Source organism: Copadichromis virginalis, linkage group LG17 (assembly GCF_057382275.1).
Source record: "Copadichromis virginalis isolate Kocher_CV1m ecotype Utaka linkage group LG17, C_Virginalis_male_GT1.1, whole genome shotgun sequence".
NCBI lineage: Eukaryota > Metazoa > Chordata > Actinopteri > Cichliformes > Cichlidae > Copadichromis > Copadichromis virginalis.
In genome coordinates, this window is record NC_140634.1 from 17421761 (window position 1) to 17446543 (window position 24783).

At 41.4% G+C, this 24783-nt stretch overlaps 1 protein-coding gene across 3 annotated transcripts; it reads right to left on the reverse strand.

Annotated features, from left to right (window-relative positions):
- Nucleotides 1-822: 822 nt before the first annotated feature.
- On the reverse strand, nucleotides 823-24176 carry LOC146689241 (uncharacterized). Of its 3 annotated transcripts, XM_085437670.1 has the most exons (11): nucleotides 23684-24176; nucleotides 23140-23283; nucleotides 20914-21114; nucleotides 19801-20097; nucleotides 19368-19442; nucleotides 18351-18644; nucleotides 17964-18081; nucleotides 11448-11649; nucleotides 10135-10269; nucleotides 7407-7521; nucleotides 5829-5891 (listed from the first exon to the last, which is right to left on the reverse strand). In XM_085437670.1, exons 3-10 carry the CDS (start codon nucleotides 20963-20965, stop codon nucleotides 7417-7419), a joined length of 1278 nt encoding a protein of 425 aa, XP_085293796.1. In that variant the 5' UTR covers nucleotides 20966-21114; nucleotides 23140-23283; nucleotides 23684-24176; the 3' UTR covers nucleotides 5829-5891; nucleotides 7407-7416. The 3 variants fall into 3 exon arrangements, with proteins under 3 accessions (XP_085293798.1, XP_085293796.1, XP_085293797.1); XM_085437672.1 differs by lacking the exon at nucleotides 7407-7521 and having other exon boundaries at nucleotides 823-5891; nucleotides 23684-24007; XM_085437671.1 differs by lacking the exon at nucleotides 23684-24176 and having other exon boundaries at nucleotides 23140-23314.
- Nucleotides 24177-24783: the final 607 nt, after the last annotated feature.

Consider the following 24783-nt stretch of genomic DNA (forward strand, 5'->3'; position numbering starts at 1 on the left):
AAGACGATGGAAGTAGCCATTATGATGTCACCATGAAGCAACTTTTTGACCACTAGGTAGCCCCGCCCTAAATCATTCCTGGTTTTGTGGTCTTTTCTGGCTCTAATGGGACCTTTTGGTTTGGTTTGATTTGGTTTGATCCACCACACAGCTGCCACAACTATGATGGTGACACAAGGTTTCACAGCAGAAACTGACACAGCATCAGATGACAGAGTAGATAGAGCATTAGAACATGGTATACTATGGCCATAAAGGGATGGACATGGTCAGCAACAATACTCAGCTACGATGCTGTATTTAAACTGTAAACTGTGTTGCTCAGGTGACAAAAGCGGGTCAATAAAATATCCTTCACACCATCACACCACCAGCAGCCTGAAATACTGGTATAAGGCAGGATTGATAAATGACTTCATAATGGCTGTTTTCACCAAACTCTAAACTTACCATCTGATTGTACTAGCAGGAATCATCATCAGACCAGGAAACGTTTTTTTGTCTTCTGTTGTCCAGTTTTTGTGAGTCTGTGTAAACTGTAGCCTCTCTGTAGCCTACTGTTATTAGTGAACAAAAGTGGTACATGTGAGGTCTTCTGCTGCTGGAGCCCAGTTGCTTCAAGTTTAGACCAGCCTCTCTAGCACCAACAACCAAGCACTTCAGCAGGTCATTGTCACGATGTCTACATACCTAAAAGCAATAAGTTGCTGCCATGTGATTGGTTGAATAGATAATTGCATGGTTGAAACAGGTACATGTAATGTCTCAAGGTTGTTTTTACCAGTAATTCTGAAAATATACCATAATGCTGAACACATGAAAGACAAGGAAAACTATGTTTATTTGTATTAGATCATTTAACAAACATAAAATACAGTCCCAGACAGATGTTATCATGGTGCAAAAACATCAAGAACAGAGATCAAAAACAAAGAAGAGAAACAGCAGCCAGATGACAGTGATGTTCCACTTTTTTGCGGCTCAGATTCAGGACGCCAAAGTAGAAGCAGAGTTCATACAGCACACCTGATACTTGACAGTAACACCTGACGCACAATCAGCAGTGAAATCTGAGGAGTTTAAACAGTCAGACATTTTTAAATCTTTTCACCGTGGTCTAAGTATACATCCAGGATGAACCTAGCTTTGCAAAAAGGCTGGAACTCAGGGGCAAACTGACAGCTATCAGTGTCTTCTGTATTTTCTTTTTTAAAGCTCATTGGCAGTTTCCCCCTATGTGTTTAACATCCTAATCAACGCTGAGCTTGGCTAATCACGTTTAAACATATGAACACTTGTCCCACCCCCAAAACAAAATAAAACTAAACAAAACAACAAACCATAACATTCATTTTTATACCAACTAGCATGATGTTGAATAAATCTATTGCTAACTACCAAATAAATCCCAAAATATGGAAAAACATTTAGCATACTATCTTTAGTTATGCTGGCTAACATATGTTAAGCTAGGCTAAGCTAATTTTATAAACACCAGTTACAAAAAACTACAACAATGCCTGTCAGTACTAGAAGAACCTAGTGTAATGCCTGCAGTGGCTAATAACAACAAAAATATCACTTAGCTAATAAAACATGCCAGTATTTCAGCAGCTACACGGACTTGTGCTAAATTAGGCTGAACTAGCTGCTACTGATAGATAACTATAATAATAAACTGCTATTTCCATTAGACACAGCTGCGCGACACAACACCAGTTAGAAACCAGCAGGAAAACATGTTGCGTTAAACTGTTTGTAGTTCTATAAGTTAAACTAGTTCAGTGACAATGTCTTTAGCTGTGTGCCACATAAACTTAATGTAAACCATCATGTAGATGTTAAGGTGCTCCCATGGTTCCAGTGTTCATGCTCAGCTTGGTTAAACCCAGATGAAACTAAAATCCACCATAAAAACAATTGGCTAATAACACAGTCTGCATCAGCTAATGGAAGAATTGGATTTTAGCGCTCATGCTACAGCTTGGCTGAAGCTGCTACAGCGGCTACATCTACTCTTCTAATTTCATGCAAAGTCACTATTCCTCTAAACCTAACATGCAGGATGGAGATACCTACTGGGAGCTAACGTTTGTCAGGACTGTGCTAAGGATGGACGGATTCAGGATATCACTGATAAAACAAAATATGCCTTTTCACTTTTACATTTTAATTTTGTGAAAAGAGAACAACAAAAGGATCAGATAAGTACTAGTTCTGTTTTCAGAAGTACATAAAAACTATCACAGACCTCCAGAAATTGATATCAAGTGCAAGTTACTGTGGCAGAAACAACAGCAGATAAACTGACATATTTTGTATTTTGATTATATTATTGTGACTTTTGTCAAGATAACTCCAACACAGACATACGAGAACCATCAGAGGAGATTTGGTGGCCTAACAGGAAGCTCAGATGTTTGAGAAGTTTTCAAAGTAAATCCATATTCACACAATAGATGAAAGAAAGTTTTTTAAATTGTTCTATAAATTCAGATGTGATTTCTGCATAATGGACAAACAGTCTGAGTTGTGCTGCTGTATATTAATGTATCAGGAAACCAATAATCAGTCCACCCCCAGACTCTTCTTAATGCTAGATTTGCAAACATCTGACAAACTATCACATACTTATTATCACAGAAGCTGTAGGAAAATTATGCACTTTAAAACAGAACAAAGAAGAAACCAAGCGGAAGAAAAATCAGAACAAAGCACCTGATCAAAGCAAAGATACCAAGACGGTACAGAGGAACACCGGCATGCAGCTTTTAGGAAGATTTTTGTAATTTTACTGACATAATAATAAAAAAATAGTATCGAGTTTGTATTCACAGTAAAACACAGATTTAAAAACATTCTGGAGGAATTGATTCAGTGCCAGTTAAGGTCGTGGAAGTCTCGAATAAATTACATATTTTCAGACACATTTTTAACACAAGACCAGCAAAGGCAACACTAAAAACAGTGAGAGCCCCAATACAACACAAAACCAGATTCAAGCCCAGGAAATACCAAAAACACTAGCAGGTCAAATATAGGTTATAACTATTAGTATTTTATGTTCTAAAATATCAGATAAAATTAGTTGAAACTCACTGATCAAAATGATTAAATAATGTGCAACTCAACATCTGTCTAATTATCTCATTAATGTTGACTTAGCTAGTGACATTAATGAGATAATAATTTTTTGTTCCTAACTGGTTTCCCTTTTCTGGCAGTAATGGGCTTTCATACCTTTAATTTGAGTAAATAAGTACATTTAAAAAAGTTACCCCGTGAAAGTTGTGTGGCAATTAAGTCTTTATCTTGACTAACCTTTCATATATATTATTGTTTTTTTTTCTGCTGGGAGCTGACCTACACATATTACTAAGAAAACTTCACAACATCAGTTAAATGTGTAAAATATGTTTTTCCTTCAGCAAGTGTCTTTAAAGTAGGCTACACGTGTTTGTCATGCAAAATGTTTATAGGAGCTCCTAACAGCACATGCTACTAGTTGTTTTAAACAATACAGTATAATAGCCTGATCAAACTTCGGATTTAATTATTAATTAATTTAAATAATCTTAAATTAATTAATAAGCCTTTATTAATTTTAAATTCCCATAGTTTGTTAAAGCCCTGCTTTATCAAATTAATGCTTTTAATATCTTCAGTCAAGTACACTTGTCACAGTTCAATCTTCATTTGCAGTGCCATATGTTGTAAAGAAACTGGAATGTCTGAGCTAGTTGTTATCTTACTGAAACAAGTTTGACAGAAGTACCTTGTTCCACCCTGAAAGGGATCACAGTCATCTGAACAGCTTATTCTTATTTTCTAGGATTATTTGGTCTCTATTTAAATGTAAACATAACTTAGGAACCATAAAGTTTGAAATGTGTGCAAAAGCAAAAAAGAGATGTATTTGGGTATCTCCCACAGTAAAAAAAATTCAAAAGCTTACAGAAAAAGACGTGTTTATTCAGAAGGATGATCTGAGGCATCTGAAAAGTTTGATCAACCAAAATGCAGATGCAGACTTCTCTTTGGGGTTTTACATTAAATGCTGAATTTTTGCCGCCCCTTTCAGACAAGATCCATCCCAGTTTTTAATTTCTACAGAAGAAAAAAAAAATAAACAAAACAATATTCAATGTTGGAATCTAAATAAAACTTTGTGTCCTTATCACTGTCATTTTGAATTCAGTGAAAGGTGTTCCACTACATGACATCATTTCTGGTCCTCCTCCATTATTATTTGTAAATAGATATTGCCCAGTGCCCTTATTTGATTAGGACTGTATATGAGCTTAACTTCTATCATTTTTCAATTAATCAAATTTTCATGAAATTCATTTTGCTGCATTGTGCTCAACTGTTAGATGTAAAATAATGTATCATCTGCATGCATAAAATTTGGACTTTTTTAGTAAAAAAGTAATTTTCTGTTTAATCATTATAGTTTTCAGTTCATTACGTTTTGATCAAACTCTGCTCTTCGTAAAAATAAAGAAAAGTGTCATCTGCATACACAATCTAAAATTTGCATGTTAAGTAACACTAGCATTTGGTGTGTTTTGATTTTAATCACATTTTCTACAACATGCTAAAAATGAACAACAAAAAAATCCCCTTAGCATTATTTCAGAGAAGGAGGAAAGTGTCTGTTCAAAAATAAATCAATAAATAAATCAATGAAAACCATCTGCTACACCTAACTGTGCAAAATAAAAACAACTCTGGCACAATCTGAATTTAAACACAGTGTAATCAGTCCACAGAAATTATCTCTCTTTAGAAATGAGCTTTAGGAAATATATATATATTTTAAAGTGCTATTTTACTTTTATAGATAGTCATACTACACATTTGAAAAACAGAAATCCAGACATGTAAACGGATTTATAAGAAGTGAGGAAGGTAAAATAAAGCTAATCCCAGTGTTTCATGCTACAAACCAGACCTGCTGAAACTTAACGCTGATTAAAGTTAATCAGCGTTAAGTTTCTGACAAATACATGATCAGATGATGTATAACATTAAGAAGGAAGGAAGGCAGTATTTGAAGCGCTAAACAATCAAGTTTTATCTGCTACTGTTTTCTCCTTTATCAGTAAGTGCAAAGTACTCCTTAAACTCACCAGGACAGAAATAAGGCAAATAATTTTAAAGCTGAAGGAAAATATAATAACTCAAGTCATTTTTAAAGTAAAAATGTGCTACTTTTTCAGAGTGTTGCCTTTAAATTAATGAGCCTTTTGTTTTGGACTGCTGTTTGATCAAATCTCATTTTAATGAATAATCACCAAAACTATTCAAGTAAGTAAGCATGTTTTATCAGTAAGTTAATTAGATCATTTCACCCCATGAGTTTATATTTTCCATTTTAACACTGAATGTAGAGACATTTTTTTTTTTATATGTAGCATCCACTAACACGAAAGTGAAACTTAGTCCATTGTCTTCACGAACCTCATGACAAGCTACTTCTGGTACTTCTGGAAGATACAACAAAATGAGATATTCTGTTCAACTCTTGAACTGTGATGGTGAGTACTCAATAAATCAACCGCTTGACCATCTGCGCAGAGCTGACCTGCAGGAAGAGTAAAGAATCATAGTAGACGATGTCGGGAATTCCTATTGCTTTCCCCTCCAGCACTCACTGACGTCTGTGGCGTTTGGTCAAAGAGTCGTGGAGATGCAACAAGCAGACATCAGGATGGTCACATGTATGAGGGCAGCACTGGATGGATGACGGCAATCCCACAATCCTACAGTTCACCGTGAGGTCGCTTCCTGTGTACTCCTCAAGCCCTGGTGAAACTAGGGACAACCAGAACAGCAATGGCTGCCACGGCGACTGCCACCACTGCCAGGTTCCAGCCTTCACAGTCGTGCTGCCGGGAGACGACAAGACAGGTTAGAATAAAATTAATTTATAAGCACATTAGGTTTTAGCCACATGCTGGATATTTTGGAAACTTTAAATGGAGTTTGAAACTTTATTTTGACTTTGCAGTTCTTTTCCATTTGGATGCACCAAATAATGGAAATGTCTATAAAAAAGGGGACAATACTTTTTATAAAAGAGCACTACATTCTGACCTCCCAACACATTTTGAATGTGCTTGTAGGATCTGGTCCAGAGGGGTGAAGAAATCAGGTGGCCCCTGAAGCAGAGCCTCTTCAACCTCTGCATATTCTAAACACATATGCAAAGAACCCACACAAATTGACAACAAAAAATACTGAATATGACCATAAGCGAAGTTTTAGTGTGGAGCCTTTAAGATGTTTGGGAACTTTTAGATGTTCTGCGAATCCATTCGTACTGGTCACAAATGAAGAGTGAGTGGCAGGTCATTCAGTATTTTTCTAACTACCTCTGTATGGCTGTGTTTAGGCGAAAGGTGAAGGATGTTTTTTGTGCCTCACAATTACAAACAGAGTCAATGCTAAGATGCAATCATACATAAACTGAAAATATTTAATCTTACAGAAAAAGTCCGTGCTGTGTCACAAGCAAAGACTCTTCTGATTCAAGATTTTCTTTACTGGCATTATGTTGCTAGAACATAACAAAAATTACAGTGGTGCCCTCGGTGATAAAGAAAATACAAAAAAGATAAATAAAGAAATAGATTTTCTTTAAAAAGATATAAAAGATAAAAGTATGGAAGAGGATTAGGGCCACTGGGGGAAAAAAAGAGTGGGAACATCTTTTTCTTTCTTGTTTTCCAGAATTCCGAGAAAAAAGTAAGAATTCTGACTTTTTTTCTCGGAATTCTGACATTAATCTAAGAATTAAAGTGTAAAGATTACATTATTATGGGCTCTTTGATGGACAGATGGTAAATGGACCGGTTCTTATATAGTGCTTTTCTACTATGAGCTAACTTTGCACAACTTGGCTCATTCACACATTCACACCCATTCGCACAAGCGCTTCTTTCTATGCAAGTGTTTTCTATCTAACATTAACACAGATGATGGAGGCATCTGAGAGCAACTTGGGGTTAGTATGTTGCCCAAAGATATTTGGCATATAGAAAGCAGACGCGGATTGAACCACCAACCTTCCTTCATATTTGATTTGCTTCACAGAAACTCAAGCAACCTGACAAAACAAACTGAGCCCAGCATTAAATCAGTCGGGACATGAGCATGTAAAATCATGGCTGATGGAGGATGGAACACCCGGCACGGCTGATGTACTACTACAGTTCAAACAAACAAGTAAAACCTGGATTTGAACAGAGATTGGGAAGTCATGGTGGCAGAGGTTTCCACTTTTAAACTCTTTAAATGACAGAGGGGTTCATCTGAAGCAATTGTTTCTTCATTTGTGGAAACAAATGCAGAGGCAGTTTTCCTTGAAAGCGCCTGGTAGAGGAAGAAGGTCATGGCCATACCTGGTCCCATCTAAGACGCCAGCTCCTCCCACCAGCACCAAATCAAGGCCACTATTACAATCATTCCTATGAAGGGGATGGAGAGAACAGGGGGCTCAGACTGGCGAGTGCAGTTCTGGGAAGAAGACAGAAGGTAGGAGTGTGGGGAGTATGGAGAGAGGAGAAAATAAAAAAATCAGAATAATAAAGTCAGAGGACGTGAGGGCGAACGGCAAGCAGGGAGCAAACGAAAACGAGTGATCTGATGTGAAATGACTGATAGGCAGGCAGGTCGATCATGAAAACTCATCAAATTTTCAGAGAATTTTTCAGTTTCTTGTGTAAATTTCATGTGAAACAGAAGAGACGGCAATCAGACAAAAAAATGGAAATGAAGTGAGGAAACTGAAAAATTAAAGACAAGATGGTGAGGTTTTTTTTGTTTTGCTTTGTTTGAAGTCTTTAACATTAAAACATCAGCATCTTGTCATTTCAAGACTTTTGGAGATCAAATCTGAAGCATCAGCAGCCCTGCAGGAGCTTTTGGGTAAGAACTACCAGGTCAGCTTTGGCTGTAGAGAGCCATCTTAAAAGTTGATGTGTTTCCTAACAAGTTTGTTAGCCTAGCGTTAGTATTCTCACAAGTGAGTTTATATCTCACTCGGTGAAAATATCCTAAATTCATCCTAAAATGTTTATATTTCACAAAGTGATATTTTCTGGAGGCCTGTGAAAAAATCCCATTTAATTTTTGCCAAGGGAAGGAGGAACTAATGTCAATGTTAAAGGCTGCTACTATCAAAATAATGACACCCCTGCAGTGCTGCATGGTGGATAAGAAATTGAATGAATTATCTGATGAAGAGGAGTGGATTGGGGACCAGGTCACTGTTTACAAAGTCCAAAGAAAAGAAAGGCAAGTGCCACAACAAGTTCTGAGTCAAACCTCATGTCAGCACTAGTGAATGCAAATGCTCGAGTCAGGAAAGTTCCTCAGCAAGTCTTAGAAAACCAAACTCTGTGTAGTTTTAGTTTTTAATTTTACAGTTTACATTTCAAATTACAAGTAGGAGTGTTGAAAGCATGGCTGGAGATCCAGATAAGGGTGAAGTCAAACAGCAGGTCTTGAGTGCTGACTTGGACAAAGGATTATGATTTTCACAGCTATGCAAAAATCCATACCAGTTTAACTGTCCATGAAACTAGATAAGAAAGAACAATTAGTAAAACTACATTAATGTCTTAAAAATTTAAAGGCTGGATAACCACTAATTTAATGGTTGTAGATTTAGATAAAACTGAGGTTAGTGTACTCTGCCCTGAAAACCTTAGAAATATGGCATATAACCAGATTCTTACTCTGGCTGGCATAAACTTGACCTCCAGTAACACTGTGAGAAATCTTGGAGTCATTTTTGACCAGGATATGTCCTTCAATGCGCATATTAAATAGATATGTGGGACTGCTGTCTTCCATTTCTGCAATATCTCTAAAATTAGAAATATCCTGTCTCAGAGTGACGCTAAAAGCTAGTTATTGTATTTATTACTTCTAGGTTGAACTGCTGCAATTTGTTATTTGTATGCCCTAAGAACTTCCTGAAAATCTTTCAGTTGAACCCAAATGCTGCAGCAACAGTACTGACAGGTGGCCTCTCTTCATTTGCTCCCTGTTAAGAATCCAGAATTTAAAATCCTGCTCTTCACATTTAAGCTCTTAAATAATCAGGCCCCATGTCATTTTAATAACCTCATAGTACCATATCACCACATTAGAGCACTTTGTTCTCACACTGCAGGCTTACTTGTGGTTCCTAGAGTATTTAAAAGTAGAATGGGAGGCAGAGCCTTCATCTTTAAGGCCCCTCTTATGTGGAACTATATCAGACTAGATGGGTTGCCCCTCCCTGATCCTGGTTAGGCTGGAGGTTTTTTCCTGTTAGACGGGAGTTTTGCTCCTCACTGACACCAAATGCTGCTCCTTGGGGTGGGGGGTGGGGGTGGGGGGTCATCTGATTGTTAAAGTTTCCAATCTCTTTAATCCATTTGACATTATGAAAAATGAAAATCAGTTGAATTTCACATCCTACCTAGTGAACCCTCAAGTCAATTTGAGTCATAAGGTGTGAAAAATTGACAGTTGATCAATACTGAGTCACCTAACTGGGGAATTTATTTGTTCAAGTTTTGGAGTCTCCGGGAAGAATTGATTTACTGATGTTAAAGTAAAGAGTCCCAAACTGTTTGGACTGGTCTGTCTTGCAGGAGATGTTCCATATCAGATGAGCTGTAAATGTCCGTGTTCTTTGTTTTTGTATGAAATTCATTTTCAAGGGCTGTGCGATATAGGCGAAAGACCAGACAAAAGACAACGTGCCCTGAAGCGACAGACATTTAGAAGCTCACAGAAAAACTGTCAGAAACCGGCCACGAGCAGAGCTGAAAGCAAAATGATCCAGAGAGCGTTTGGGCTTAGCTGTTACCGGCCAACATGCACACAGTACAGACAGAGAGGCGTCATGTGACAGAGCACGGACCAGATTTTTTTTCTCTAAACACTTACCTGAAAATGTTCTGCTATGTTAATCTAAACCTCACCCTTTCCTTTCCAGAGGGAGGGAGTTTTAACCCTAATCTCTGTCAGGCATGGTTACTTGAGACCAAATAATCTATCAGTACTGAAACATTTTAACATTGTAACATACCCAACTTCACTAAGCACCTGAGGCTTTTACCTGTGACCTCTCACCTGTGACTTCCTGCCCACCAGTTTTTGCAGCTCAGCCTTGCAGCGCTGCAGCTCCTGTTCAAGTGCCGCTCGCTCCCGCTGGCTGCAGTCATACAGCTGCTGAAGCTCGGCCAGCTCACCTTTCAAACCTTCACACTGAAGGAAGGACAGAAGAAACACAACAACAAATCAATAACAGATATTTATATAAGAGACAAAGATACTATGGGCAGGTCAGGACCTCTTTGGTCTGTAAACCTGAAGACTATTGGAAGATGCTGATTCCATACTGGGAACAGTCAAAGGATCTTGCAAAGAAAAGCGTCTGGACTTCTTTAAGTTGCTTGAAGACGTTTCACCTCTCATTGGCATCCTCGAAAGAGTGTCCTTTATCCTTAAGATGCAGATGGACTGCTGAGTCTTGTCCTGTGGAGGTGGCTCTTCTGTGTTGTGCCATGCGCTTGTGAAGTGGCTGTTTGGTCTCTCCAATGTAGAGGTCTGAGCATTCCTCGCTGCACTGTACAGCATGAGGACACTCTTTCGAGGATGCCAATGTTCACATTTTGGACAGAGGACAGATGGACAGATGGTTTGAAAGAGGAGTGAAAGAAGCCATCTATGTCCACTGTGAGCGACCATCTTTGAACAGAGGCGGGGGTTTACGACACCAACTCTCTGCCATCTATAATCCAGTTTTGAGATCCCTTCCCAGACGCCTTAACGCCCACTCACATCCTGGGCCATCTGACCTCAGGAAGTCGCATGATAAGGTGGGGCCAGGTTTCACAATGAACACACCCGAAACTCTGGCTGATTGGGACCCACACCCAGTTTCACACCTTGGCTCAGGCGATTAGAGGATCATCAGGGGGTCCTTTTGTCCCTCTGTGGGGGGATACTCCCACTAGGTTTATATCTGGGACTCTCCACCATTTGACCTTAGAACTGAAGAAGTTTCTCGGATGAGAGGTGAAACGTCTTCAAGCAACTTAAAGAAGTCCAGACGCTTTTCTTTCCAAGCTCCTTTGACTACGATGACCTGGATGACTGAGAACCTTCACAGACATACTGGGAACAATTTCCCACAATTTCATTAAACATGTACCATGACAGTAAAGCATGTTTCTATTCTATTCTATTCGAGTTACAACTGCCTGTTTTTTAATGTTGAAATGCTGAAATTTGCCATGCTGCTACAGATGACTGTTAAAGGTAAAATCAAAAGCTTTGCAATTCAAGATATCAACAGTCTTTGGATTAAACTGACCAAATATGATGTCCGTCTGTAGTAAACATCCAGATGTTTTAGCTCATAAACAGCAGTCACCTCTCACCTCTCTCTGGACCTTCTGCGCTGTCTCCTCAGCTTGTCTCAGTTTGACCTTCAGGATGCTGATCTCCTCCTGTATATCAGATGAGTCCTTCTGCTCAGGTCTGGACTGGAACACCGTGATATAAGAGTCTGCCTTCACCTGGTTGTCCTTTTCATATTCAGTACTGCCCTCCGCTCTGACTGCCAGATACACGTCATCACACCTGTTTGCCATTAGACAGAAGATCTGTTGGAACAGTAGCTTCAGGAGACAAAGTGAGATATATAATAACACCCTAAAAAAAAAAAATACCCGCTCGTCCCTGCAAGCGGTTTATCCTTCAAGCTCAGGTCCTCTACCAGAGGCCTGGGCGTTTGAGGGTCCTGCGCAGTATCTTAGCTCTTCCTAGGACTGCGCTCTTCTGGACAGAGATCTCTGATGTTGTTCCTGGGATCTGCTGGAGCTACACACCTAGTTAGGCAGTCACCGCACCTAGTGCTCCGATTACCACGGGGACCACCGTTACCTTCACCCTCCACATTTTCTCAAACTCTTCTCTGAGCCCTTGGTATTTCTCGAGCTTCTCGTGTTCCTTCCTGATGTTGCTGCCATTCGGAACCGCTACGTCTATCACTACGTCTCCTTCTGTTTGTCTACCACCACTATGTCCGGTTGGTTAGCCACCACCATTTTGTCAGTCTGTATCTGGAAGTTCCTCACGATCTTAGCTCGGTCATTCTCCACCACCCTAGGGGGCGTCTCCCATTTTGACCTCGGGACTTCCAGGCCGTATTTGGCACAGATGTTTCTGTACACTATGCCGGCCACTTGGTTATGGCGTTCCATGTATGCCCTGCCTGCTAGCATTTTACACCTTGCTGTTATGTGCTGGATTGTCTCAGTGGCATCTTTACACAGCCTGAACCTGGGGTCTTGCCTGGTGTGATAGACCCCAGCCTCTATGGATCTTGTGCTCAGATCTTGATCCTGTGCTGCTATGATTAGTGCCTCTGTGCTGTCTTTCAGTCCAGCTTTGTCCAGCCACTGGTAGGATTTCTGGATATCAGCCACCTCCTCTATCTGCCGGTGGTACATACCGTGCAGGGGCCTGTCCTTCCATGATGGTTCCTCCTCTTCCTCCTCATTCTTGGGTTTCTGCTGCCTGAGGTTTTCACTGAGCACTCGGTCAGTTGGGGCCATCTTACTGATGTATTCGAGGATGTTTGTTGTCTCATCCTGGACTGTGGTGCTGACACTCACCAGTCCCCAGCCTCCTTCCTTCCACTTAGCGTACAGGCTCAGGGTGCTGGACTTGGTGTGAAACCCTCCATGCATGGTCAGGAGCTTCCTTGTTCTGATGTCAGTGGCTTCTATCGCCTCCTTTGGCCAGCCTATTACCCCAGCAGGGTACCTGATAATGGACAGGGTGTAGGTGCTGATAGCCCGGATCTTGTTCTTACCGTTCAGCTGACTCCTCAGGACTTGCCTGGCCCTCTGCAGGTACTTGGTGGTTGCAGCTTTTCTAGCGGCCTCTTCATTGTTCCCATTTGCCCGTGGGATCCCCAGGTACTTGTAGCTGCCCTCTATGTCTGCAATGTTGCCTTTTGGTAGTTTGTTTCATGCATTTATTTTTTAAATAATTCTATTGAAGCATGGTTGAAAAGCAATGTCTGACTTTCATTGGTTGACATTTATAGAATTTTTATTTATTATTACTTTTGTCAGATTAAGGTTATTTCTGTGACCATTGTGAGATTTTCTTTTATTGACTGAAGGGTACCAACAATTTTGTCCACATCTGTATCTATTTAATATGCGCACTGAAGGACATATCCTGGTCAAAAATGACTCCAAGATTCACAGTGTCACTGGAGGCCAAGATAATGCCATCCAGAGTAAGAATCTGGTTATATACCATATTTCTAAGATTTTCAGGGCAGAGTAAAATAACCTCAGTTTTATCTAAATTTAAGGTCAAGGTCAAGGTCAAGGTCAGATTTATTTATATAGCACATTTCCAACAGCCGATGCTGCACAAAGTGCTTAACAATAACAATAAAATTAAAAACTACAGTGTAATACAATAATAACAATAGAAACAATAAAATAGAAGAATTGAAACAATACTAACTAATTCAGATAAATCCAAAATGCTTGGGTCATAATGTGTTAAAAGCCAGAGCGTAAAAGTGTGTCTTTAGTAAAGATTTAAATTGCTCAAGAGTTTGAGCAGATCTAATATTAAAGGGGAGACTATTCCAAAGTCTGGGACCTGCCACAGAGAAGGATCTATCACCACGAGATAGTCCGTGGAATGGACAACAATAGTTTTGAACTAGATCTCGTGGGTTTTCCTGGAGCATAGGCAGAGAGGAGCTCTGACAAGTAGGGGGGGGGGCTCGGGCGTTGAGTGACTTAAAAACAAAAAGTAAGAGTTTAAATTGGATCCTGTAGGGGACAGGGAGCCAGTGTAAAGAGGCTAAAATTGGGGTTATATGCTCTCTCCGTTTGGTACCAGTTAGCAGGCGAGCAGCAGCATTTTGAACCATCTGAAGGCGATGGATGGTGGCATGATCTAGGCCATAATACAATGAATTGCAGTAGTCCAATCTGCAAGTAAGAAAAAGGTGGATGATACGCTCGAAGACGTCAGCCGGAAGGTATGGCTTTATCCTGGCTAGCTGTCTTAGCTGAAAAAAACAGAACTGAACTACTGCACTCACCTGCTTATTCAATTTAAAAGAACCATCAATGTAAACTCCAAGGTTTTTTACATGTGTTTTACAATACGAGGAGAGGGTACCCAACGTGCTGTCGATATGATTGAAATTGCCAAAAATGACAACCTCAGTTTTGTTTTCGTTTAGCTGTAAAAAATTTAATGATAACCACTGTTTAACGTCGTCAAGGCAGCGTAATAAGAGCTGCGGTTGATCTGATCCTGATTTTAAAGGTAGATAAATCTGTAGATCATCCGCAAAGCAATGAAATGAAATGCTGTACCGCGAGAAGATGGAGCCCAATGGCAGCAAATAGAGTGCGAAGAGGGCGGGACCCAAAATAGAGCCTTGAGGAACGCCGTATTTAAGAGGAGCTAATTTGGAGTTGTGGGGGCCCATATTGACATAAAAGAACCTTTCTGTCAAGTAGGAGCGAAACCACTGAAGGGCAGATCCTTTTAGGCCAGCATGCGATTCTAGCCGTGATAACAGGATGTCATGGTCAACCGTGTCGAAAGCTGCTGACAAGTCCAACAGTAAAAGGGCAGCAGGGCTGCCAGAATCCATAGTTAAGAGAATATCGTTAAAAATCCTTAAAAGTGCTGTCTCAGTGCTATGTAATGATTTAAAACCAGATTGAAATTTTTCTGAGATCATATTAGAATCGAGGTGTGCCTGCAACTGTAGATAGACCACTTTCTCCAAAACTTTAGATAGAAAAGGAAGCTTTGAGATGGGCCTGTAATTAGACAGAACAGTTGGGTCCAGGTTTTGTTTTTTAAGAAGAGGCTGAACTACAGCTTGTTTGAAGCATAGTGGGACGCAGCCTGTAGTAAGGGACGTATTAATCAATTTCAGAATAAAAGGGCCAACAATATTAAAAGTGTTTTTGAGCAGACTCGGGGGAAGAGAATCAGAGGGGCAGTGTGATGATCTTAGGCCACTAACTATCGCGGTCAGGCCCTTAAGGGAGACGGGATCAAACTGCTCTAAGACAGCTGAACACACAGGTGGAGGGCTTTGAACTGAGACAACAGACAACGAAACAAGGGCCCTAATCGATAAGATCTTGTTATTGAAAAATGCTAAAAAATCATCGCACATACTTGGTGAAGAAGTAACTCCAGGATTATCACATAAACTAAAAAAGCGATTAAGAATGTTAAAAAGTACCTGAGGCCTATGACCGTTTGCTGATACTAAGTTTGAGACAAATTGTGTTTTTGCAGTTTTTACAGCTTCTTGATAAGCAGAGAGACAAGTCCTTAAAATCTGTAAGGAAACATACAATCTGTCCTTTTTCCATCTCCTTTCAGCGCGTCTGTAGTCGCGTCTGAGGGAGCGGGTGTAATCGTTCAACCACGGTTCTGATGAATTCTTAGCGCGCACAGTTCTGAATGGTGCAATAGAGTCCAAGATATAAGTGCAAGTAGAATGAAGAATAGCCGAAAGGTCCTCAACATTTTTACAATTGGAGTTCAATATTCCAGAGTCCATAAAGGCAGCAGAAAAGGCAGGTGCTGTTAGTACATTAAGCGCTCGCTTTTTGCGCAGTGGGGCGTTCGACTTGTCCATCGAGCAGCGCAGTGTTAGAGTGAACAACACAGGAAGATGATCGGAAATGCGTAATTCGGATATATCCGTGATGCACACTTCCAACCCGTGGGAAAGCACCAAGTCCAGTGTGTGACCTTTTTCGTGCGTGGGACCAGAAACCCACTGGGTCAAGTTAAAGGAATCAATAATATTTAAAAAGTCCTTGACCAAAAATTTCGAATCACAACAGACATGAATATTAAAATCGCCAAGGATCAAAAAGCTGTCGTATTTAAGAGCGATTCCAGCCATAAAATCAGAAAACTCTTTGATAAAATCCTTATTAAACTTGGGAGGGCGATATATAAGGGCACACAGCAGAGGCGCAGCAGGATTAAGGTGTAACTCAAACAGCTGGAGTTCAAAACTAGAAAATGAGTCATGCTGTAATATTTGATGGCAATGAAATCGAGGATTGAACACAGTGGCTAGGCCTCCCCCCCTGCCAGAGGACCGAGGGAGGCTGAAGAATGAGAAATTGGGAGGGACCAGTTCCGAAAACGCTACAGACTCACCGGGTTGGAGCCATGTTTCCGTCAGAAATAGAAAGTCCAACTGTTGTGACTTTATGAAGTCGTTTAATACAAACGTCTTGTTTGCTAATGATCTTACATTTAGCAAGGCCATTTGGAATGTGTAGATCCTAGCATCGGACGCTCCAGCTCGGTTAAGTGTGCGAAGATTTCTGTGGTCCACACCGCATCCACGGGTCCGAGGCCGCTTAGGAAAATAAAAAGCTGAGGACGGGGGATCAAGTGACGTGGAAGTTCCAGGGACAACAGGCAGGATCCATCTCGAGATGCACTCTGCTGGTCCAGTAGTTCCGCGAGAAGCGCGGAGAACAGCTCGGAGTTTGATGAGTGTACCAGCCCGCTTTCCTCGTTTCCTCGGACGCTTTTTCCAGGACGTTGTGAAGGTGTGTTGACACAGGTAGGCCGGGATACAGGGCTCTAGGAGTGGTGGAGGCGGCCCATAAGCATTTCCTACCACCGATTGTTTAAGAGCGAGGTCATATGAAGCTTTGATTTCAAGGAGTAACTGGCGATTATACACACGCAGAGCGAGAGCATTTTGGGATAGAAAGGAGAAGGATAAGGCTAGCCAAAGCCAAAGCAAAGTTAGCAGGGTTAGCGGACGTGTCGCCGTGCATACTGCTGGCGCCATCTTGTCCTCTATAATCTTGTCCTTAAAAGCGTTAAATTAGTGGTTATCCAGGATTTTATGTCTTTAGGACATTGCTGCAGTTTAACTAATTGGTGTGTTATCTGGCTTCATGGATAGATAAAGTTGGGTGTCATCTGCATAGCTGTGAAAATGTATGCTATACCTTCTGGTGATACTGCCAAAAGGAAGTATGTATAATGTAAATAGAATTGGTCCTAGCACAGAACCCTGTGGAACTCCATAATCAACCTTAGTGTGTAAAGACGACTCTCCATTTACATGAACAAATTTGAGTCCATTAGATAGATATAATTAAAACCACTGCAGTGCAGTACTTGTAACACTTACGTCAAGTTCTAATCGCTATAATAAAATATTATGGTCAACACTATCGAATGCTGCACTGTGGTCTAGCAGGACCAGCACAGAGATAAGTCCACCGTCAGAGGCCATAAGAACATAAATTGTAACCTTTTGTCAGCCTGGCTACAGTGCTTTAGAGAAACCTGGGGTTATTCTCATTTTCGTCAAACAATGATGAATAGTGAGACGTTCTAGCTTTATGGGGGACATTTTCAAAACAATAAAGCAGCAAACTATTTTTTCAGGCTAAATAATGAACTTCTAAATTTGTGATATGCCATTTCCTCTCCAGCTTACAAGTTATCTTTAAGGTTTGTGTTTAAGAGTTACACCAGGGAGTCAAGTTCTTGTGATCTGGTGCTTTCTTGTTCTGAGGAGCCACATTGTGCAGAGTCGTACACAGTGAAGAAGTAAAATTATTAACAAGACCTTGAACTTAGTTACAGTGCTTTCAGAAAGACATCTGCTGTTATGAAATCTATTCCCCATTGCCGTGTAATTCATTATTGTAAATTTAAATATTATTAGGAAATGATCAGACAAGCTCTGAGCACAAGATCCACAGGGGGTGGGGTCTATCACACAAAAAAAGCCTCTGGTAGAAAACCCAAGCTTGAAGAATTTTCGCACATTTTAAGAGTCAGAGTGTCAGGTGTAGGTGGATGTTTTGACTGAAGCTGCTCAGGTCACTCACGCGTCTTGTTGTTGTTGCAGTTCCTCCACCTTGTTGTTCAGCTGTTTGTTGTCACTAGTCAGATTCTGATGTTGGTCTGTCAGAGAGTTGAACTCGTCCTGCAGCTGAGTGACCTCACCTGTATCAGTAGACAAAGACTGATATCAGTATTGATTAACTGACTAATAATTGTCTTATTGATTCTAATGAAGAAACAAACACGTTATTACATCTCTGCATTATTGGTGCATCAGATGTTTGTTCACTTTGTTTCCTTCATCTCAGGTGATAAAGGTCCCATCTGTTAGTTACAGTTCTCCTACTTAGTTACAGTTACTAGTACTAAACCTTAGATAATGCAGGTTAATATTACTTAGAGTTATAGTTACTGTGTTTAGTTGCAGTTACCCTGTGTCAGTGTGCTGTGGCTCTTCATGCTCAGCTCAGCTCTCAGTGTTGTCACCTCAAGTTCGTACTCGGCTGTTGTGGCGTGCAGACGCTGTAGCTCCGCCCTCAGACGGCATAGCTCTTCCTGAAGGGAGGCAATGTCATTCTCTCTCTCTGCTGCTGCCTCCTCGGCTGCCTGCTGCAGCATTAGCACCTCCTCTTGAGCTGAGCGTAGCTCCTGCTGCACCTCCTCCAGCTCGCTTTCCTTCTCCTCCTCCAGACTGTCCATCTCCTCCTGGACTGAACGCAGCTGGGCTGAATGAGTCAGACAGCGTGAGAGAATTAGAGTGAGAGTCAATATCACAGTTTCAGAGTCTCAGAGAGTTAGAGAGTCAGAGTCAGTGAGTCAGAGTCTCAGAGAGTCAGAATCAGAGAGAGAGTCAAAGTCAGTGAGTCAGTGTCAGTGAGTCCAAGAGTCAGAGTCTGAGAGAATCAGAGTTAGTGAGTCAGAGTCTTAGAGTCAGAGTCAGAGAGTCAGAGTCAGTGAGTCAGAGTCAGTGAGTCAGTGTCAGAGAGTCAGAGTCACTGTCTCAGAGAGTCAGTGTCTCAGAGAGTCAGTGTCTCAGAAAGTCAGTCTGAGTCAGAGTGTCAGAGAGTCAGAGAGTCAAAGTGTCAGAGAGCAAGAGAGAGTCGGGGAGCATCAGAAAATCAGAGTCAGAAAGAGTCGGAGCGTCATAGTCAGAGACAGTCGGAGAGATCAGAAAGTCACAGCGAGTCAGAAAGTCAGAGAGAGTCAGTGAGTCAGAGTCTCAGAGTGTCAGTGTCTTAGAGATCAGAGAGTCAGTGTCAGAGAGTCAAAGTGTCAAAGAGCCAGAGAGAGTCAGTCAGTGAGTCAGTGTCAGTGAGTCAGAGACAGTGAGTCAGACTCACAGTCTCAGAGTGTCAGACTCTCGGAGAGTCAGAGTCTGTGAGTCAGTGTCAGAGTGTCAGAGAATCAGAGTGTCATACTGTCAGAGTCAGGGAGGTGAAGGAGCTCACCTTGCAGCCTTTGGATCTGCCGGGTGAAGCTCTCGGCCTGGTGGGCGCTGGCCAGCCGCTCCTCCTCTAACAGACCTTTGAAAGGAGAAATGATATAGAATAGAATAGAATAGAATAATCCTTTAATTGTCCCACATGGGGAAATTTGGGTGTAACAGCAGCAAGAAAGACACATATACAAACAAACAGTACACAAGACACAGAACAGAAACATACACAGTTTTCACATATTTACATCAAGGACAAAGGTTACCAAAAACAGAGTACTGTACCGTTATTAAATTGAATAAAATGAAATACAGATAAGAGGAAAGTTACAGAGCTGATGTAAACCTCTATGTTTGTTGGGAGCAGTTTTGATTGTGCTCCTGCATAACAGGAGATGCAGAAGGAGTAACAACCGTGAATATGAAGCAAAGTGACGTTTCCTCACCCTGTAGCTCCATGAAGCTCTCCTCATGTCTCTGAGACACCTCCCGTGTCTCCTCCAGCTCCAGCAGTAGCTGCAACACCTGAGCCTTCAGCTCCTCCAGCTCCTCTTCTTTACCTTTATCGCCGCCTTCCTCCTCATCCTCAGACTTCTCTTCCTTCACCTCTTTCTCATCCTCCTCCTGCCCCTTCTCTCCTTCACCCCCTGTCTCCTCCTTCTCCTCAAGGGACTCCCTCTCTTTGGCTGTGAGGGTATCTGCCAGCATGATGGGCTTCTCCTCCTTCAGCTCACAGAGCTCATCTGCTCAGAGAGGAAGGAGACAATGAAGAGGCAGAGGAGGATTTTTAACAAAGAGAGATGAAAATACACTTCTCTTATTTTGTAGGAGTTTCCAAATAAAACAATATTTATTTTAAAAGATTATAAAACCATGATGTACTTCTTTACTTGACCACCAGGGCTCTTCTTAATAAACCATGTTTCTTCTTGTTTGTCACTGAAAGTCATACCCTTTATTTTAGTGGGAGATAAATACCGAAACTGTCTGAGGTTTTCAAGCAGGTTAACAGTTTTTATCAAATATCCTTGTTTTAAATACTTTAAAATCCTCTAAATTTACTCAATGTCCAAATTTTTTGTGTGCTGTGCTGCAGAGACATCTGCTGGATTTAACCTTTATTTAATCTGGTGCATCATTAACAGCAAATCATTTAAAGTGAGGGGCAGGGAAAAGGTAAACAACTGAATATACCTGACTTCACCTGGCAGCAAAACACCTTTAAATGTGTGTACCATCAGCATAAAAACAACAAAAGAGTTAAAATCCCATAAAATAAGATAATTCTAATATAATATTTCATATAAAGGAGAACGTGTTTCTCTTAAATCAAAAGTAATAATTTGAATTCCAGCGTGCACCTCAGTCTGCACCTCTGACACACATTTGAAATGTCTACACCTTGTTCTAGCCTCTATGGTTTTTATGTGAAACAGGAAGTGCTGAACATAATTAACATGGTGAAGATAAAATAAATGTAAGGTAAAATAAATGGGACTAAAAATGAAGACTCTGATGCTTATCCCTTCACACAGACACACGCACACACAGTGACTGACCAGATGGGTCGAGGACCTCCTCGATGACAGGCGGCAGCCGGAAGGCATCCATGTTTCCTCTGATTGACGGGAAGCTATAGAGATGAGGGGGTCAGAGCTCCAGAGGGGTGAGGAGGGGAGAGAATGAGGCAGATGGAGCCCAGGAAGGGTCCTCACGCTCCGGGTAGAGAGAGCCGCTGCAGCCCTTTCATCCTTCTGGAGCTGGGAGGGAAACACAGGGGGAGGAGGGAGAGGCGGTGAGAGCTGCGACAGATACTGCATCACGAGGAGGCGGGCAGCGTGCAGGCCTCAAACACACACTCTATCTCCACATGTCTCACTCTGCAGCTCTGCTGCCTTTTAACCACCAACCCGCATAACCTCAGTGAGAGGGGAGCAAACACAGCATCTCTCTGCGGACACCACTGCCACAAGAACCAATCAACAGCTACCATGGGCGGCTGGTGTCATCTATACAGTTATAAATTGGGACCGCTCTTCATGACAAATGACTGAAATAAGAATTGACCACAGAGATCACCTGGACCACTGAATCCCTTAACTCTCAGTTTGCTGGTATGTTACCTACAAATAGCGCTAACCTTTAGCAGACTGTGAATAAAAGAGGGCTATCGGCTGTTTGCTTTGTGCCATCAGTTTTAGCATTTTGACCCATGAGGTGCTATGTTTTGTTTTCAGAGGGCAGAGCCTCACAGACACAAATACCTGTGCAGTAACATCCAATCAAAATCCTAGAATTTCACTGGTGACCAAAACTGGAGCTCAGACTTCTTGGATGGCCTGTTAGTAAAATTAAACATATGACTTATAAAAACATTTTCCCCCCATACAGACGTTATATTTGATATGAACCCCAGATAAACTTTTGCAGTCTCCTTCTTTTCCAGCTTATAAATCTATGTCATCTGCATGTCTTATTCTTCCCATTCCTGTCTTTTACTTCCTTTTACTTATCTTTATGATGTAACAGAAGTAAAATAGTTTCAGGAAGTGGGAAATTATGTACAGCGCACAAACCAGTTTCTATCCCGTCTCAGACTGTAAACATGTTTATTTTAAACAATGAAGTCTATTGGTCCTGGGTCACTCCTGGAGCCTCTAGTGGAAACTAGAAGAACTGCTAGTTTGGAGCTTCAGTGCTAGCTTCATTTATTAATCTTGGAATGTGTTTTACGGTTCTGTGCAGTGCTTGTTCTTCATCAGTGTGGCCTTTGATGATCGTTTAGAGAGGTTTGTTGGTCTCCAGAGATTGGTTGGTTGGGAAAGGCTGTCAGATTTAAGGCTGCGGTTGTGTTTACCTGGAGCTTGGTATTCAGATTATATTTATTTAAAGTTTAAACCCTTCAGAGGAAACGATCCACCTGATTTCATGACTTAAACCTGAATGTCAAACTGCTCCTCTGCTGAGATTTTAAAACACTCTGACTGTAAATATTTTCAGGGACGAAGCGCTGACGAGAACACACATCACATTTCCCGATTGAAAGGATGTAAAGATAACTTGAAACCTTCAGTCACACTGCAAGTACTCATGCATTCTGCATGTAAGTGCAGCCGTTCAGGGATAGTTTAAAGGGACCAGCACACATTTCTGTCTGATGCCAGGCTTCTACAAAACACTCCAAAACACACAAAAGACTAGACAAACAGACACAGCACGATCAAGAAGGACAAAAAGACTGATGAGAACACAGTGCTGATACAGAAGCATCGATTAGCTTTAACACCTCAGAGTTCCCAGCTGACGTGGAAACTCAAACATGAACACTGAGGCACAAACAGGAACAGCTTCAGCAATGTTAATCTGATATATCTGCAGAAACTCCTCATGTTGAAGGTTTTACACTGAGAGCAGCTCTGACATGAGCTGGATTACAATCTTATCCTCACTATTACACATTAATACCACCATGTCATCACCCTCTATATGTGCTCTGTATGTGCTGTCCTGCTGCTGATATTAAAGTCCTCATTCATTGGTCTGTGTCATTTCGTTGAGCTTGCACTGTGACCATAAAGCCTGAAATCCCCCTGTTTCCCTGTCATTGTGCCTTCATAAAGGAAAAGTTTAAATGTCATTCCTTGGATTTTCTGCTGGAACATCCTCTCCCTGCCTCATTGCAGTTTTAAAATGCTGAACTCTTCCATTAGAATCAGCTAACAGGCTGTGGCACGACCTTTTTCTGCTGCTCAAACACAACACATACATGCAGGATGAAGACGTACCTGATGCAGATCTGCTCGTCTCTGAACCACTCTCTGTGGTTTCAGGCTTTGCTGCAGACCTCCTCCTCCTCTTCCTCCTCCTGTTGTCCTATATTTCCTCCTCAGCTGCTCTCTCAGCGTGATGCAGAGTGACGTCACTACATGCTACAGACGGACAGAGGCCATGATGTGAATGCACAATCAGCCTACATGACGTCATTTATTAACCCATTCCTGCCTCTGATCTGCAGTCAGTGAAACTGAAGACGTGTGAGTGGCTGCAGCTGCAGACATAACAAGGATCACATTTCTGTGGCCCAGGTTATGATTCACCAAGTGGTCAGACAGAAACAGTGTTCAACTCTAACAAGGCCATGTGAAGCAAAACAAACACAATAATGACAAACACTGATTTTATTTCAGTCTTGATACAGAAAAAAAAGACTGATATCAGTATTGATTAACTGTCTAATAATTGTTTTAATGGGGAATAATTGTCTTATTCCCGATTAAAAGTAATGCTTCACTGCGGTTTTAGTCTCAGCTGAAAGTCTCTGGGTCGCACCTGCAGGAGAGATTTAACACAAGGTGACACAGACGCTCTGCAAGACTCGTTGGCTCTCAGTCGACTGCCGGTGAAAATGGAAACGCTGCAAACTCGCTCACTTCTGTTGCTAGGCAACACAAATCCAGGCTGGATAACATTAAAGGCCACAAAGATGAGAGAGGAGGGAAATGAAAGCTGAGCACCGACCTCCCAAAGATCCAGGAAGCTGCAGGGTTAAAACTAAAACTCCACCTGAAGGTTCAAAATCCCCACAGAGACAGAGACCAGAATCACTGACATCTATACAGTGAAGAGGTTTCCAGTCCGCTCATTCCCAGTTTCAGAGTTTTCCCAGAACCTCTGAGAGCAGCTCTGTGACTGACAGCCTCGCTGAACCCACATTCAGCAAACGGGATACCGCACAGATGAGCTTTCACTTCATAACGACACAACAGCAACTCTTGATGATAACAATAATAATAATAATAGTGTGTTTGGGACCTCCTGCCTTAAAACCAGCAGTTCTTGAGCCCCCTGGTGGCCTCTGCAGGTGGTGGGAGGAGTCAAACTAAGTGAAATAAATAGAAATAAACAAATTAGTATTTTTTTTTAAAAACTCTGTTATGGTGATGAAGGGTAAAAGGTGTAGGGTGTGACCACTGCAGGACCACCTTCAGGAGAACCACTGCATGAAAGCAGCTTTCCTCTGATTGGCTGCCCTTTGCCTGGCTTCCTCTCGCAGCTGTGAAGGTTGAGAAAACAAACTGTAAAATAAATAAATAATCTTAAAATAAATAAGTCCTGATGAGGAGTTAGAACCTCGAGAGCGGAGTAGAGACAAGCTAATGGGTCTGACGAAGACACCCCCCCTGTGTGACATCACAGATATCCCAGAGTAGAAAAAACGGCATCTGCATCCTGATGTTTTGGCTCAAACTGAGCACATTATTATTAGAAACTGCGTGAAAGTTTGTGACTGTAGATCTGAAACTCTACATTTAAACGATGGCTCTGAAGACTCTGAAACTTGGAGGGGAGTAAAAGATTAAACCGTCTCTGCTGTCTGAGTCTCTACTTCTGTCTGAAGCTCAAAGATGTTTGTAGACGCGCTGTGTTAG